Source organism: Pectinophora gossypiella, chromosome 27 (assembly GCF_024362695.1).
Source record: "Pectinophora gossypiella chromosome 27, ilPecGoss1.1, whole genome shotgun sequence".
Taxonomy (NCBI): Eukaryota; Metazoa; Arthropoda; class Insecta; order Lepidoptera; family Gelechiidae; genus Pectinophora; species Pectinophora gossypiella.
The window spans coordinates 4,089,737-4,107,619 of record NC_065430.1 but is presented as its reverse complement, the minus strand read 5'-3'; the positions used below and the strand labels follow the sequence as shown (position 1 = coordinate 4,107,619).

The window sequence follows — 17,883 nt, the reverse complement described above, 5'->3', positions numbered from 1 at the left end:
ATTTCACGTAACACATCAGAACTTGCCATACGCAAGATGAGACAGGTATACATATTCGCAAGTTAATCGAAGGCGATTCAAAAATAACGCCCCAAGTTTAGCGGAATGAAGCAAGCAGAACGAAAGGAATAGTATTTAAAGAATTCTTTAATAAAAAAAAAACGCAAAACGTATTCAATGTGTACGTAACTTATTTTTAAAAATAATATTACAACAAAGTAGTTCGGTTCGATAACACGCACCTCAGTAAATGAAAAAAAAAAAAAAAAAAAAAAAAAAAAGGGCGCGTTAAAGAGAGAGTAATAGATACAAAATAATAATTCTAAAGGAAATGCCACAGTCAAATACCTGGTTTTAGTGTTGTAATTATATTTTTATAACCTGAAAATTTCTCAATAAAAAAAGTTAACACTCACGGATTGCCGCCATATTTTCGGGATTAGTCGAGATGTGTTATTTACACGGAATGGAAGAAAGAGGTTGGAAAGGCCCTAACGCGCATTTTGTATGAGAACCGCTGTCGCCGGTTCAACCCTAACTCTCTTTTACTACTACTCCTGCAAACAGATAACTACGACAGCTCTACTGCTTCTCAAATTCCATAGCCACTTTACCGGCAATGTATATTTTATGTGATAGGCTGCAATTTTGTCATTACTTTTCGTAAGATACTGCATACAAAAGTTTTTTTTATACGTTTTTAGTTTTCCTGTGATAAGGAGATATCTCCTTGCATGATAGTCGATATTATGACTTTTTTGCCCTGCAGGTAATAATACACAAGACAACCTTTTGACATACTATCGCGGAGCTCCGTGAGTCGTAAAGTTCGCGGACGAGTGGAGTGCAAAGTTGAAGTATGAACCGTTCGCTCACGCTTGCATGGTGCGCGTGGCTCACTCCCTTGGACTTTCCAAACTCTTTCTCCTTTTCAGTGGTTATTTACTAAGGCTGTGGTTGGTAAGATTCACGTTGTCGTATCGAGCGACTAGATTCTTGATAATGAATACTGGAAGCATGTTTGGGTACCGGATTTCTGATAACGCAACGCAAGTCCTATGTAATAGGGGGCGAGTTTATTGCTATTAACCGGGCACAAATCTTCGAAACCACGTGATTTGACGCAACTTTTCTGTAGTATTACTTACATATTTTCTTGTTGCCTTAACTTTTTTAAGTTAAGTCCAGTAAAAAAGATACTAAAAAACACTTGTTTATTTAAAAAAAATAACACATTTTTTTTGACGTGACTTATTGTAGATTTGCCGCAGATGGCATTAACTACTTGGCCGGACAAATGGGGAGCGCTGAAGGCTCTCACCCGGTACAACGTTTAAGACAACAGGCCTGAGGGTGCCCAGTTGGACGATAAAATAACACCGAGTGAGCATTAGCGCTCCCCATTTGTCCGGCCAAGTAGTTAAAGCCGTCTGCGGCATGAGAGTTAGTCATGTAAAAAAAAAGTATACAGCATCACGCCTGCATCCCGTAAGAGGTAAGCTATAGTAATACCGCCTCCCCAGCTATGTTTAACAAACTTATAAAAAGAAAATCGCTGTTTGATAAATACATTACCTAACACGGTAAAAACTTTTTTGTTAATTTTAATTATAAAATCAATGAGGTAATTTTAGTAAATAACCTATTACTTCATTATTTTTTAAATTTGATTCTAATTTTTAAATAATTACTGCATGCCAAATTAATGCAACAAAGTACCCTCTTTTATGAGCAAATAAAAAAATGCTTTTATAAAAAAACGATTTTAAACCGTTTATACTACAAAATCGGTACCAATTTTTATCGGTACCGGTATTATCGGTATTAAAAAAAAACGGCATCAAAATTCCGGTATCCAGCCACAACCGCGTCCCACACAGCTATAACCGCTAAACCGTTTATACAACAAAATCGGTACCAATTTTTATCGGTACCGGTAATATCGGTATTTTAAAAAAAATGGCATCAAAATTCCGGTACCCAGCCACAACCGCGTCCCACACCGCCACCTATATACAAATAAACTTACCAGAGTTCGATGAGTCTTGTGGGCTCGGCATTATTGGCGTGGGGGGCCCGGGGGGTCCGTTCGACCCTGGCGGGGCCCCGTACGCGCCGGGGGACCCCCCGCTGTAGTTGAGGGGCGCGGACCCTCCCCCGGAACTTGTGCCGCCCGCCCATGCGCCGCGCGGGCCCATCCCCATCGGAGGCATACCTGGATATCACGGAAATGACAATGGGCACTTTTGTATGAAACTTGGTCCAAGAACCTCCACTGATGAGACTTATATGTAATGAAAGCTTATGCTTTCCCTATGATTCTGGCAAAGTTCTATCAGATTCTGTCCCGGGGTTCTTTTTTTACGGCCATGTTTGTCCTGGCTAAAAATGTGATAAAATACAGTGGGAGCTAAAATCGACTCAAGATTTGTTGCTGGATAACTAAGTCTACATAAATAATTATGTATCATATTGTATATCATTTTAAAGAGGATCTTTTCCAAAATCCGAAACATAAAAAAAAAACAAAAAAAATCTTTTTTTAAGCGAATTATAGTCAATTTATATCTGCAGCGCCATTGTTTCTCGGTAGCTATGTTCAAGTTTCATGCCTTTTTCCCCTTCCAAAAGTATCTTACCGATTTTTTTTATATTGCTTCCGGAATTTGATCTGAGTGATAATAACAAGAAAAATAAATAAACACCTCTCCGATAGAGACCGGCTAAGCTATTGCCTATTGCAAGAAATCGTCATCATTAGCACGGTATTGCATATAAGCTTATCAGCAACTTGGAACTTGGTCCACGAACCTCCACTGGTGAGACTTGCATGTAATGATAGCTTATACTTGTCCTATGATTCTGGCAAAGTTCTATCAAACTCTGTCCTAGGGTTTTTTACGGCCATGTTTGTCCTGAGTGTACAGTAGTGGACTGCAAAATCACCTCAGGATTTGTTGTCGAAAAACTATTTAACTTAGTCTGTAAGTATACATAATTATATATCATAATGTATATCAATTTTAAAGGGGAAGGTTATCAGAATCAGAAACACAAATAAAAAAAAATGCATTATGTAAACGACTTTTAGCCAACTCACGTCCGTAGAACCATTTTTCTCAGCAGCTACGTACGAGTTTCGCGCCTTCCAACCTTTCCAAAGGAGCCCAATCATTTTTTCCTTCTTCTGATATTGCATTCTAAACCTGACAAGTGACAACAACAAGAAATAAAATAGATACCATTCCGATAGAGGCCGCGTAAGCTATGGACCTATTGCAAGATAACGTACTCAAAGGCTTGTCATTATAATCCAACAGACGTAACATGATTAGAATGCGGCGGGACGGAAATGTAGTACATCGCCTTATGCGAAAGAGACGAAATATGTGTCTCTTTAACACTAACAGTATACAGCTTAGTACGAGAGAAACAAGAAATAAGTCATTCTAATCAAGATGCAATACAATGACTCTAATGTATACAAAAGAAACACATTTATTAAACAAGTTCAGGCAATAACTGGTGCAAAAGGCGGCTTAATTGCCAAGGTAGCAATTACTACCAGGCAACCTTACGTTTACGATACGTTTGTTGTACCATTCGGCATTGTTTATAAGACAAGATATAAGCCTGGATTAATAAAACAAGATTGTGGTGAAAGAAAACATACTACATTTGCGTCCTCCCGCATTCTAATCATGTTACGTCTGTTGGATTATAATGACTAGCCTTTGAGTACGTTATCTTGCAATAGGTCCATAGCTTACGCGGCCTCTATCGGAATGGTATCTATTTTATTTCTTGTTGTTGTCACTTGTCAGGTTAAGAATGCAATATCAGAAGAAGGAAAAAATGATTGGGCTCCTTTGGAAAGGTTGGAAGGCGCAAAACTCGTATGTAGCTGCTGAGAAAAATGGAGCTACGGACGTAAGTTGGCTAAAAGTCGTTTACATACTTAATGCATTTTTTTTATTTGTGTTTCTGATTCTGATAACCTTCCCCTTTAAAATTGATATACATTATGATAATAATATATAATTATGTATATAGACTTAGTTAAATAGTTTTTCGACAACAAATCCTGAGGTGATTTTGCAGTTCACTACTGTACACTCAGGACAAACATGGCCGTAAAAAAACCCTAAGACAGAGTTTGATAGAACTTTGCCAGAATCATAGGACAAGTATAGGCTATCATTACATGCAAGTCTCACCAGTGGAGGTTCTTGGACCAAGTTCCAAGTTGCTGATAAGCTAATAATATGCAATACCGTAATGACTTGCTAATGATGACGATTTCTTGCAATAGGCAATAGCTTAGGCGGTCTCTATCGGAGAGGTGTCTATTTATTTTTCTTGTTATTATCACTCAGATCAAATTCCGGAAGCAATATAAAAAAAAAATCGGTAAGATACTTTTGGAAGGGGTAAAAGGCATGAAACTTGAACTTAGCTACCGAGAAACAATGGCGCTGCAGATGCAAATTGACTATAATTCGCTTACATAAAGACTTTTTTGTTTTTTTTTTATGTTTCGGATTCTGGAAAAGATCCTCTTTAAAATGATATACAATATGATACATAATTATTTATATAGACTTAGTTATCCAGCAACAAATCTTGAGTCGATTTTAGCTCCCACTGTATTTTATCACATTTTTAGCCAGGACAAACATGGCCGTAAAAAAAGAACCCCGGGACAGAATCTGATAGAACTTTGCCAGATTCATAGAGAAAGCATAAGCTTTCATTACATATAAGTCTCATCAGTGGAGGTTCTTGGACCAGATTCGCCCATTCTCCTTTACATTTTTTTTACGAAAATTTTATTTTTTCATCATCTTGCATTATCCCGTTTTTCACAGGCCGCTTACCTTTGTCTTTTTAATTATTTTATTCAAAACACTTTACAAATTATTTATTTACACAGTATAAGACGCTTATCTAAAAGCCTGAATAAGGCTTATGCGAGAAGCGAATGAAAATTGCTCGCTCGTTACAATAATATCATAACATTACGTTACATAACCTTACATAACCTAACCTGAATATTTGATAGGTCCGGTTTTTTACAGAAGCGTCTGCCTGTCTGACCTTCCAACCCGCGAACGGGAAACCAGCCCAATACAGGTTATGTCACATACCTCCGAAAATGCATTTCTCGGGTATGTGGGTTTCCTTCACCGCTGAGCACGTGATAACCATTTATGATCCAAACGTGACTTCGAAAACAAATTCGACTATCACTGGTTTAGGCATGTGCTGGATTCGAACCTGCAACTTCCAACTTGACTACCTCAGCTCCAATAAATCAATAATCTAAATATATAAAAGGAGAAACTGACTGACTGACATATCAACGCACAGCCTAAACGGCTAAACGTAGGCACTTGAAATTTGGAAGGGACGTAGCTTAGGTACCGTAGAGGTGCACTAAGAATGGAATTCCCACGGGAACGGGAATTAGCGGGAAAATCCTTTTGTATGAAAAATCTAAACCGCTTAAGTTAGACGCTTGAAATGACAATGGGCACTTTTGTATGAAACTTGGTCCAAGAACCTCCACTGATGAGACTTATATGTAATGAAAGCTTATGCTTTCCCTATGAATCTGGCAAAGTTCTATTAGATTCTGTCCCGGGGTTCTTTTTTTACAGCCATGTTTGTCCTGGCTAAAAATGTGATAAAATACAGTGGGAGCTAAAATCGACTCAAGATTTGTTGCTGGATAACTAAGTCTACATAAATAATTATGTATCATATTGTATATCATTTTAAAGAGGATCTTTTCCAGAATCCGAAACATAAAAAAAAAACAAAAAAAAAACTTTATGTAAGCGAATTATACTCAATTTACATCTGCAGCGCCATTGTTTCTCGGTAGCTAAGTTCAAGTTTCACGCCTTTTACCCCTTCCAAAAGTATCTTACCGATTTTTTTTATATTGCTTCTGGAATTTGATCTGAGTGATAATAACAAGAAAAATAAATAGACACCTCTCCGATAGAGACCGCCTAAGCTATTGCCTATTGCAAGAAATCGTCATCATTAGCAAGTCATTACGGTATTGCATATAAGCTTATCAGCAACTTGGAACTTGGTCCAAGAACCTCCACTGGTGAGACTTGCATGTAATGATAGCTTATACTTGTCCTATGATTCCGGCAAAGTTCTATCAAACTCTGTCCTAGGGTTTTTTTACGGCCATGTTTGTCCTGAGTGTACAGTAGTGGACTGCAAAATCACCTCAGGATTTATTGTCGAAAAACTATTTAACTAATGCATATCAGTTTTAAAGGGGAAGGTTATCAGAATCAGAAAAACAAATAAAAAAATGCATTATGTAAACGACTTTTAGCCAACTCACGTCCGTAGCACCATTTTTCTCAGCAGCTACGTACGAGTTTCGCGCCTTCCAACCTTTCCAAAGAAGCCCAGCTTCTTCTGATATTGCATTCTTAACCTGACAAGTGACAACAACAAGAAATAAAATAGATACCATTCCGATAGAGGCCGCGTAAGCTATGGACCTATTGCAAGATAACGTACTCAAAGGCTAGTCATTATAATCCAACAGACGTAACATGATTAGAATGCGGCAGGACGGAAATGTAGTATGTTTTCTTTCACCACAATCTTGTTTTATTAATCCAGGCTTATAGCTTGTATTATAAACAATGCCGTATGGTACAACAAACGTATTGGACCAAGTTCCAAGTTGCTGATAAGCTTATATGCAATACCGTAATGACTTGCTAATGATGACGATTTCTTGCAATAGGCAATAGCTTAGGCGGTCTATCGGAGAGGTGTCTATTTATTTTTCTTGTTATTATCACTCAGATCAAATTCCGGAAGCAATATAAAAAAAAATCGGTAAGATACTTTTGGAAGGGGTAAAAGGCATGAAACTTGAACTTAGCTACCGAGAAACAATGGCGCTGCAGATGTAAATTGAGTATAATTCGCTTACATAAAGATTTTTTTTGTTTTTTTTTATGTTTCGGATTCTGGAAAAGATCATCTTTAAAATGATATACAATATGATACATAATTATTTATGTAGACTTAGTTATCCAGCAACAAATATTGAGCCGATTTTAGCTCCCACTGTATTTTATCACGTTTTAAGCCAGGACAAACATGGCCGTAAAAAAAGAACCCCGGGACAGAATCTGATAGAACTTTGCCAGATTCATAGGGAAAGCATAAGCTTTCATTACATATAAGTCTCATCAGTGGAGGTTCTTGGACCAGATTCGCCCATTCTCCTTTGGCATGCTACCTGCATGCATAATGTTAGGATAGTACTAGTACTCTATATTATTCTTCCATATTAGATGCAACAGCCTCCGTGGTCTAGTGGTTAGAGCGTTGCGCATCGATCTGGAGGACCGGGTTCGATTCCTGATGGGGACATTGTCGAAATCACGAGACCGTTCTTTGTTTGGCAAGGACATTGCAAGCTAAATCTTCTCTCCCGGTCTGCTGGAAGAGACTTTAACATCCAAAAAGGCCAAAGCTTAATTCTCGACAGAACGTCATTACATCCCCAAACTCGTAAAGGAGGCTATTGAAATCAGAAAACACAAAAATTTCAATAGGGAAGACGGGTTCAAATTATCGAGCATGTGGAATCCAGTGGTAGGCGTTGTAAAAAGCTTAAAACGGCCTAATGTGGTGACAAAACGTGAGGACACAGTGAGTGCGGTTTGTCGTAGTGAGTTTGGTGCGAGTTCAGATGGTTGCGAACATTCCGATATCAAATACATAAACAAGCGGCAAAGAAAGAGGGTAGACAGATATGTCTGCCCGTAGAAAATTATGGATCTACCTACTCCACTCCAATCTCATCAGTCATCCCGTGATCACTTGCAACAGTGTCGAAATATCGGGAGTCTCATATCCCTGATTTAAACGCGGTAAGAACCCGTTATAATGTGTTTTAATTTTTGATAAATAAATAAATAGGTGGCGGATAGTGGAACGGCCATCAGATGATGGTTAGCTGCGAATATAATAATAAGCAGTCCCCGACCAAACAGCGACAGGATTAGCAGAACGTAGTGGGTAGCTCACTGGGACGGGCTAACCTATAAAATGCTACTTAGGTTCTATGACGATCTTGTGACGTAGCGAGTAGGCGCCACTACTTCAAAAGCGCACCCCTGATGCCGGGCAGCAGCGGTATCAGTACTGGTTGGAGGCCGAGGAAATGGATTCTGGTAGGGCTCTAGCTAGAACCGCTTGAGAAATTGGTTGGTGTACTGTGGAACGGAAGGCGATGGGGGCAACCACCGTTCTACACGCCCTATATATGGAGTATTGAAGGCGATTACTCCACCGACAAGAGCGCAGCTCTTAAATAAAGAGATAGAGAGAAATAAATAATGTATTCCTACACCGACAAGAGCGGGGCTCTTAAATTAGTGATGATGATGTATAGATGCGAAGAATCCGATAGGTTCACACGTGTGGTACGTACCTGCACCCTGTGGCGGAGGGCGGGGCATGCCAGTGGCGTACGCGCCGGGCGACATGGGGCCGCAGGCGGGCCGCGGCGGCGTCATGCGCGGCCCCAGCAGCCCCGCGCCGCCGCCGCCGCCGCGCTCCATCGAGTTGCCCATCATACCTTGTCCTGTTGGCGTAAGAATAACGAATAATATGGTCACTCCTTAAGATATAAAGGCAGACTGATGCTACCCACCTCCCGCCTAGCCCTGCACACCAATAGCCCACTAGTTATGTCAATCAAAATATATAACCACCTTCCTGATACTATTAAAAATGAAGCCAACGTTAATTCTTTTATAAAACAACTAAAGCTACTACTTATACATTGTTTTAAGTTTACGCTGTTATTATCATAATTAAAGCACATAATAACGGGTTCTTACCGCGTTTAGTGCGGTTTGTCGTAGTGAGTTTCGTGCGAGTTCAGATGGTTCCGAACATTCCAATATCAAAAACATAAACAAGCGGCAAAGAAAGAGGGTAGACAGATATGTCTGCCCGTAGAAAAATTATGGATCTACCTACTCCACTCCAATCTCATCAGTCATCCCGTGATCATGGCACTTGCAACAGTGTCGAAATATCGGGAGTCTCATATCCCCATTTAAACGCGATAAGAACCCGTTATTATGTGCTTTAATTACAGCTACTACTTATCACTAAAAGCTATTACACAGTCAATGAATAAATAAATGATAAACTAAAATGACATAAACATAAACAACAAATAAACATATAAAACAATACATTAAAACAATAAATTTTATGCCTGTCGATTACCCGTCCCTTTCCTTTTTAGCGGATAAGACAATGACAGAAATAACTTAAAATAAAATTAGATGGTGTCTGCAGGAATTAGCACCAATGTATGTATTCCTTGTGGCAGTACTTTATATATAAATAAATGAATAAATAACTGGACCCACCTGGCGGGCCATTGAAGTCGTTGCCCATTCCCATCCTGACGGCGCCACGGGGCCCGCTGGAGTACCAGGGCCCTATGAACGGCTGTCCTGTGCCCATGAGCTGGGGCTGCGGACCATGCGGGGACGGCTGCGATCCCGGATGTGGGGCTGGCGGTGATGGTCGCAGTGACGAGTTCGGGAAGAACCCTGGAGGCATGCCTCCGCCCCCCATTCCTGGAATAAGTGGGAAAACAGGTGAGTACAGACTAACATCATGTACCCACTCTAGAACCCTGTCGCACTATCATATTTAATGAGACTTACGGTATAATTTGTCAAGAAAGTTAATGTGACATGGTTTCAAAGTGTGTACATATTATACCGGGCAGCAGCGGTATCAGTACTGGTTGGAGGCCGAGGAAATGGATTCTGGTAGGGCTCTAGCTAGAACATCACCGATTGCGAAATTGGTCGGTGTACTGCGGAACGGAAGGCGATTGGGGCAATCACCGTTCTACACGCCCTATCTATGGAGTAATGAAGGCGATTACTCCACCGACAAGAGCGCAGCTCTTAAATAAAGAGAGAGACATATTAGTACTCGTGACCGTACACACAGGACCCAGTTAGTTCTGCCTATATTCAATAGATGGCGCTTGATGAGTAAGTACAAGTAACTAGTTGACCAGCTAGTTCTGCCCCTATTCGACAGATGGCGCTTATTAGCCGTAACACGCGCTAACGAAGTTTTTTTTTATAATGTGTGTGTGTGTGGCTAGCTAATATTTAAAAAAAAATGAATAATATTATGCAACATGCAAATATGAAATTTCTGTTAGAAATAAGTTGTGCATATTGTCTCTTTTCATGTTGTCATATTGTGTTTCTATGTTATCCTGTGTACAATAAATTAATAAATAAATTGTGGCGGACCCAACTAGTTGGCCAGCTAGTTCCGCCCACATGTAACAGATGGCGCCGCATGCAATAATGCAGTCCAGAAACGCGATATCGAAGTTTACACAACAAGACGCATTATACAACTTCCAACATAACACTGTTGGATCGTCGATCCCTAGTCACACTACCAACTTGTGACTAGCGAGCTACTATGCTCAGATCGGTGCCCGAAAACATCCTTCGGCGGCAGCACACCTTCTAGATCTATTTAGTTTAGTTACCACAGTCTCCATCTTAAGGAAAGTATACCTATACAGCGATGGATAAAATTAAATGATGCAATATGTAGTAATAGGTGACATACCTTATTTTCTTTCTCAATTTGAAATTTAAATTTCGAAAAAATAATATTAAAAGAAATAACAAAAAAGTTTTAATATGGAGTCATAATAAATCTGATTGCAGATATTTAAAAAAAATATGTGTGTATGTAGTGGTGTAAGTTGTAGTAGTTATTATATACTACTACTACTACTTAGCTTTGCTTTGCTACTTAGCAATAAGGCCGCCTATTGTACTAATTCTATTTCTCTTTTGTTTTGTAATTTGTTTTTTCCTGTTTGTGCAATAAAGTATTTTTTATGTTATGTTATACTGTTGGTAAAGGATTTTGTATCTTATGTTGATTGATTTTGTTAGTAAAATAGATTTCTCATATTATACAGGTTAGGGCTGCAACTAAGCATAGACAGTAAATGTCCTTTCCGAAAAGGTGAACAAACAATGTGAGCTTGCAAACATTCTGCTCAATTCCTTTATCTACCTACCCCAATAAGAATGCAGTGAAGATATATAATTGTGATTGTTTCTTTTTTAATATGGCTCTATTTGCCTGTATCTTTGCTTTTCTTAATATTTTTAGTGTACTGACATTTTCATTTTTTTTAACTAAAATATTATTAAGAAAAAAGCAATGATACACACTAAAGGAAGCTATATTTATGTAAAAACGTCAGAAATAAATGCTTATATTACCATATGCCTGCAGTTTTGACCAAATTGACAGTGTTGGTGTAATATGGGTATCCAATGAGGAGGAATGAAAGGCATATAACAAGGAAAGTTATGAGTATGAATGTAGATGGAATTTGTAAAGAAGGATATGTGTGTGAATGGTGTGAGTACTGAGATGACGACTGACAGAAATTAATGGAGTGGAATACATGTTGTGCCGAATACACTTTGTGATCTCTAGTTTAATTAGGACATTACAGGCTAATCACCTGATTGCCCAAAAAGTAAAAAGATCCATGCTTTGGAAGGCACATTAAGCCATTGGTCCCGGTTACTACTTACTGATGTAAGTAAGAACTTGTTACATGAGCCATTAGGGGCCTTTGGCGGCTCAATAATAACCCTGACACCACGGTTGATGAGGTTGGTAATTCACCTCACAACCCACACAATAGAAGAAGAAGAAGGGCAGGATAATGATGATGATTCAGGTCTAGTATGAACTACTCTTAACCAACAAGGGTGTATGAAACAATTGACGAATTTCAGTCAAAAAAAAATCTTAGATAAATCTAAGAACACACAGTCCACTCTGCAAAAGCTGTCTGGATGCAGATGAAATTGCCCCCTATGTAATCCTGGAATGCATGGGAGTGTCAGCACAACGGGTACAAATCCTCAAAGGAATGGTTTCGCTCCGCTAAGCCTGTGAAAACCACTTCTGAGCTTCTGGAAGGAGTTAAGTTGGCTTATGCAGTCACCAACAGCAATCATTATGGATCTTTTGAGTCTAAATGCGTACAAAGTTCAATTAAGTTACAATAAACTATTGATACAAACACTAAATACAAATTGTAGAGAATATTTTTAACGTCAAACAGACAAGATGCTGACCATGGACCTTGTATACAAATAGACTACCAGTTTCTATAAAAAAGTGTCCACAGCACATATTGTCACAAGCAATGGTGTGTAAAGACACTGTACAAGTGATATTGCACTTTATTTGAACAGCCTTAACATCCTAATATGAGGGAATGAACTTATACTATCTATATAACTTAATGTGTATGTATTTACAACACAGTTCGGTTGTTTTTCTAGAAAAGAATCTTTCACGAATGTGTGTCTATTTGTTTATAAGATGTCAGTGCTGCTGACCCAAAAAAATTTACATCAATACTAAGCAAAACAAGACAACACGGTCCCAATACAGAGTTAGATTGATATAAATAACATTACATGAATACAATGTAGTAACGTGGTTGTACAACGATCGTACAACGCTATTTGCACAGAGAGATAAGAAATATCATGCCCTACTAAAATGCTGCAAGACTCATTTTAGCATCACATTTTTGGCTAAAAAAGAACAGTGGGAAGTGTGTTGTTCAATGCTCACCGTCATTTGGAGGCGCCGGGCCAGCATTGTGACCGATCCCGTTGACGCCGTATCCAGAATTGACGAATCCATAATCGTGGAAAGCTTTGGCCTCAGATGAATGCTCGCAAGTGTCCCTTCTCTCTGGCGCGGCGCAGTACAGGTCCCAGAACACGCACCACCACGAGTGCAGGAACCCCGGCGGCTCTCCCAGCGTTATATTCTTCTCCCATCGTATCTCCGAGAGAAAAGTTTGTGCGGCCTTCTGAGCGCCGACATGGAGCAAGTACTCATACACGTATAATGCCAACTTCTCGCGAGCCTGAGCGTCCGAAGGCACCGTAGAGCCTTTGCCCTTGGCATACATATCGACTGGAAGCCGACTTTTATGTGGAAATTGTTTATTATTTACATTAACGCTTTATATCAATAAATTCAACTTCACAAAATGTCATTGATCGATGGCGACATTTGGCGTCTGTGGCATAGAGAATTCGGTTGTTTTCTTTGCGCAATGAACTGTCATAAATTGGTTGTCTGTGGTTTGCCACAGTTTATAAATAAAAGAACTGTATGACTCATCCAATCGATTCAATAAATTGTTTTATTAAAATATATAAGCAACAAAGAATTAGATACAACATCTTTTAAACAAAACTTGCAAATTTTGATAATGTAACGCTTACATTACCATAATTATCAATAAACAAATCTTAATCGAGCTATGGAGTGAGTCAATTGAATCACACAAGTGAGCATGGACCTTTAAACCATAGAGCATTTTTTTAATTTTTTTATCGTAAACTGCAATGAAAACAGACTGATACTCTAGGAATTTTGGTGTTTGTCTATTCGCTCTTCCTTTTCGTGCGGCCGTGTCACCGCGTGGTTTCGCTGCCGCGTTTCTCTCAAGAAACAAATTAAAATGGCTATCAGACCAGTATACAGGCCGACTATTGTCAAAAAGAGGACGAAGCGGTTCATCCGCCATCAGTCCGATCGCTATGATAAACTTAAGCGCAACTGGCGTAAACCCAGAGGTAAGACTTAACACATTCTATAAGCATGTTCAGGTTTTCGTACATCTTATCCATTTTTCTATAAAATCCTTTGATATTAAACTGTAATTGGCCATCCAGGGCAAAGTATCGCACTTTAGTTGATAATATTTATGTGAAACTAACCTATTTTGCAATTCGTATAGGTTATCTCGTATGGAGCTAATATTTCGAAAAACTCATACTAACCATAAAATTATCACGCCTGGTTGGAATCTAATTAAACCCTCCTTAATTAAGCTCTACTTTTTCATTCCGAGCAAAAACTCACCTCACATGGGAAACCTATTGCAAAAAGAAATTCATCTCTGTTCACACTCTTTAGTGAATTGGCGCGATGATAAATAGTAATTAGAATCAGCAAGGGCACTCTGTGTTATGGATAGTTGATATGATAATTACAATTTGTTACCTTGCTACAGCAATTCTACCAAATCCTATTCTGTATAGTTAAACACATGCTGTATGGTCATATTGGTAGATACATAAATACACAAGAAAGTAAACTTACGCTTCTGTCGTGTGGGTTGTGATGTGGATGACCAACCTGACCAACCCTGGTGACAGGATTATTATTGAACCGCTAAAAGCCCCTGACGTGACTCAAGTAACAACTACGTTCTTACATCAGTAAGTAGTAACAGGGACCAACGGCTTAACGTGCCTTCCGAAGCACTGGTCACCTTACTTTCGGACAATCAGACGATCAGCCTGTAATGTCCTAACCAAACTAGGTATCACAAAGTGATTTTTGTGATTTGTTCCCACTGGGATTTGAACCCGACGCTCAACCAATGGACCACGGAGGCCGTTACTTACGCTGATAACCCTTGATGCGGCGCCGCTATTGATCAGAAGACTTAAGACCTACAATCTTCTGATACAATCAAATTGTCAATCTACTTCATGAAACAATTGATGAATTTCGAGGAAGCAATTGAGAAGTGTGTCAGGATCGAAGCAAGTGGAATTCCTGTCTCGGCTTACCCCAGTGGGGAATAGGCGTGAGTTTATGTATGTATGTATGTAACTGATTTGACTAGGTACCTAATTGGAAACTACCCTGTCCTCCTAAGCTGAGATTTCCAGACACAATAGTTAAACAATGGGGTTTGGATTATAAAAGGACATTCAGTCTTATTTATTTATTAATGACTCTTTTGTCATGTAACATGTTTCTTTTTTAGTGGAACAATGTAAATCAGCGTTTGTTATCTCTACATTCCAGGTATTGACAACAGGGTCCGTCGTCGCTTCAAGGGCCAGTACCTGATGCCCAACATTGGTTACGGATCCAACAAGAAGACCAGACACATGCTACCCAATGGCTTCAAGAAGGTGAGACAGTGTCATTTTCACAATTCCAACCCCCATAGTAATTTCACTTTACTACCCACTGAGTATTCTCTTCGAAGAATTTTCTATCTGTTTATAAAAGTTTTTCTTTGGAACTTTGACATTGGCATAATCATTATTTATAAACTACTGGCGACCCGCCCCGGCTTCGCTCGGGTGCAATGCTGAGGAAAACATGAAATTATTTACGACATCACATTAAAAACCTCAAAAATAACAGTATTTCTCCACTATTTAATGGATATTATTATACATATAAACCTTCCTCTTGAATCACTATCTGATAAAAAAAACCGCATCAAAATCCGTTGCGTAGTTTTAAAGATTTAAGCGTACATAGGGATAGAGATAGGGACAGAAAAGGCGACTTTGTTTTATACTATGTAGTGATGCAGCCATAAGCAACAAGAAAATGAAGTGAAGTGAATTTCATTTGAAAGTTTGGCTAAGACTGAGCCCAACTCATAGTGCCACCTTAAGAACACTAACCAATATTGTAAAATCACTGTTTAACACAAGCTTACGACTGTATCCCAATTAGGGTAGTCAGAGGTACATCCACACCCACCCAAGTTTTTTTAATTTAAAAACACTTCATAACATAGATTTACTACTACCATAGATTGAACATCAACGCTCAAAAAGTAGGACGCAAAGTTACTGTTAATATAGCGACGTTGACAGTACTTTACCTCAATACGCGATTAGGCGCCGAACTGGCAACACGGGGAAGTGCGTGGTGAATCTTGCAAAAATACAAGCTCAAAGGGAAGAAAAGAAGGATGAATTGTAGTAATATATCACGAGTATTAAAATGTCAAAAAAACATCACATGATTAATGAATGGCCCATGCAAGGGCACTCTGTGTTATCCATACTCAATATGATAATTACAATTTGTTACCTTGCAACATTAAATCTACCAAACCCTATTCCGAATAGCTTAAACAAGGCTATTAGGTCATAGTGGTAGATACATTTTTCCATGGTATAAGAAAACCAACGTGCTTAGCACCGTAAGCACGCGAGTCTTTCTCGCCGCGACAGAGATGGTCTGTCATCAACGAAGGGATAACCAGCCATATTGTTAATTTCTTGAGTACTTAGTTTTAGCTTTATTGTTTGTAAAATAACAAATGTTCCTTTCTTGCTTTCAGTCTAGCGAAGAAATTCTTCTTTCCACTTCACTAAACATTTAAGAGCCACGCTCTTGTCGGTGTAGCATTTTCCATTCCAGTCTATCAAAGGCCAATTCCTTGACTTCCCTATAAGACACGACGTTAACCTTTTCTTTAATCTGTTCCCTGTAAGCTCTTCTTGGTCTTCCCCTTCCTCTCTTTCCTTCTAGTTTTCCTTCTATGATGTTTTTAATAAATTCGTCGTCTTATTAGATGTCCAATCATCTTGCCTCTTCTGTCCTCAATAATTCTCAGTATTTGTCTTTTACTAAACATAATCCTCTTAATTCCAGGTCTTGGTACACAATGTCAGGGAGCTCGAGATTCTGATGATGCAAAACAGGAAGTACTGCGCAGAGATCGCGCACGGTGTCTCCTCAAAGAAGCGCAAGACCATAGTGGAGCGCGCGCAGCAGCTCAGCATCAGAGTTACCAACGCCGCCGCCCGCCTGCGCAGCCAGGAGAATGAATAAACTTAATATAAAATATTGTTAAACAACAAAAGCCATTGTTTTATTGTGAAATGTCCTTTCTGCAGCTTATTGGTAGCGTTGCCGGATTTTCGATTATCGACTATTCGATATATCTACCCACTGCTGGGTATAGGCCTCTCTTTCACGCCATCCTTTCCGGTTCTGTACAAGTCTCATCCATTGCTTTCCGGCATAACTCACAATGTCATCCGACCCGGCTGGTGGTCTACCTCGATATCGCATACCATCCCTTGGCCACCATTCGGTAACAGCCTTAGTCCATCTGTTGTCTTGCCAAGTGTCCTCGATTCGATTATTTATAAATAATCAAGGGAATCCACTGCCCTATTTTTTCCCTAAAAAAGTAGCATGGAAAATGCTACAGCGACAAGAGCGTGGCTCTTAAATTAGTTATGTTGATGAATCACTCAATCATTGCAACAGTATTATCTCGCTATAATCGATTATATCTAACAATTAATTGATTATAATCGATATAATTGTAGAATATCGATATTTAAATTTTTTCTTCTTTCCATTTGATTTCCACTTGTGATCTTTTGCAGTCTGTAGCTCCCATAACTTTTTTCCTTGGGCCGCTCGCTAGCGTTTTCCACGCGCACACCAGCGGGCTTAGCACCGTAAGCACGCGACTGTTTCTCGCCTCGACACGTCGCCCGTCATTCTCTCACAGTACTGCGCAGAAAGAGACAGATGATCTCTGTCGCGGCGAGAAAGAGTCGCGTGCTTACGGTGCTAAACCCGCAGGTCATTAGATTATTTAGGGTTATGTAGGGGCGTCGTATTGAAGGCCCATCCCCCTGCCGCTAATCGTTACAATTACCGAAACGGTGCGACCCGGGTGGGTACGTTATAGAATAATACTACGTATAGAATGGCAACTCTCCGCTCCCCACCAGCGGCTTAGCTAGGTTTACCTCACCCCCCTCGGACATAGTTTAGACTTGAATCGTGACGGCAGAGCGCGGACGGTTGTTTTTATTTTTTATCAGTTTACCTACACGTTCGAATTTTGAAATTGGACGCCGACGTTCTTTCGTCTAATTCGAATATTTGATCTCGGTAATTTTCCGCACCAGC

General features: G+C 39.4%; 2 protein-coding genes and 1 non-coding gene across 9 annotated transcripts in view; 2 read left to right on the top strand and 1 right to left on the bottom strand.

Moving 5' to 3' along the window:
- The window catches only part of LOC126378921 (single-stranded DNA-binding protein 3), a 30,898-nt gene extending 17,710 nt beyond the window's left edge, over positions 1-13,188 (bottom strand). For all 7 annotated transcript variants that reach the window (XM_050027443.1, XM_050027447.1, XM_050027450.1 and 4 more), the window contains exons 1-4: positions 12,739-13,188; positions 9,444-9,656; positions 8,489-8,641; positions 2,030-2,215 (exon numbers count right to left, since the gene is read on the bottom strand). In XM_050027443.1, coding sequence (XP_049883400.1) covers positions 2,030-2,215; positions 8,489-8,641; positions 9,444-9,656; positions 12,739-13,084 — 898 coding nt within the window. In that variant the 5' untranslated portion in view covers positions 13,085-13,188. The remainder of the gene's footprint in view (positions 1-2,029; positions 2,216-8,488; positions 8,642-9,443; positions 9,657-12,738) is intronic.
- A 377-nt stretch (positions 13,189-13,565) lies between these two features.
- On the top strand, positions 13,566-16,813 carry LOC126379013 (60S ribosomal protein L32). Its single transcript, XM_050027591.1, has 3 exons — positions 13,566-13,757; positions 15,004-15,113; positions 16,603-16,813. The coding sequence occupies exons 1-3, from the start codon at positions 13,643-13,645 to the stop codon at positions 16,780-16,782; spliced, it is 405 nt and encodes a 134-aa protein (XP_049883548.1). The 5' UTR covers positions 13,566-13,642; the 3' UTR covers positions 16,783-16,813.
- On the top strand, positions 15,983-16,113 carry LOC126379059 (small nucleolar RNA psi18S-841/snoR66). The gene has a single exon (XR_007568238.1). It is a non-coding gene; the product is annotated as a small nucleolar RNA psi18S-841/snoR66 (small nucleolar RNA).
- Positions 16,814-17,883: the final 1,070 nt, after the last annotated feature.

Bases quoted from the DNA above. Each gene is read 5' to 3' on its own strand.
- LOC126379013 (XM_050027591.1), top strand. From the start codon at position 13,643: ATGGCTATCAGACCAGTATACAGGCCGACTATTGTCAAAAAGAGGACG. The intron at 13,758-15,003 runs GTAAGACTTAAC...TCTACATTCCAG, and splicing joins CAACTGGCGTAAACCCAGAG to GTATTGACAACAGGGTCCGT. The intron at 15,114-16,602 runs GTGAGACAGTGT...TCTTAATTCCAG, and splicing joins TACCCAATGGCTTCAAGAAG to GTCTTGGTACACAATGTCAG.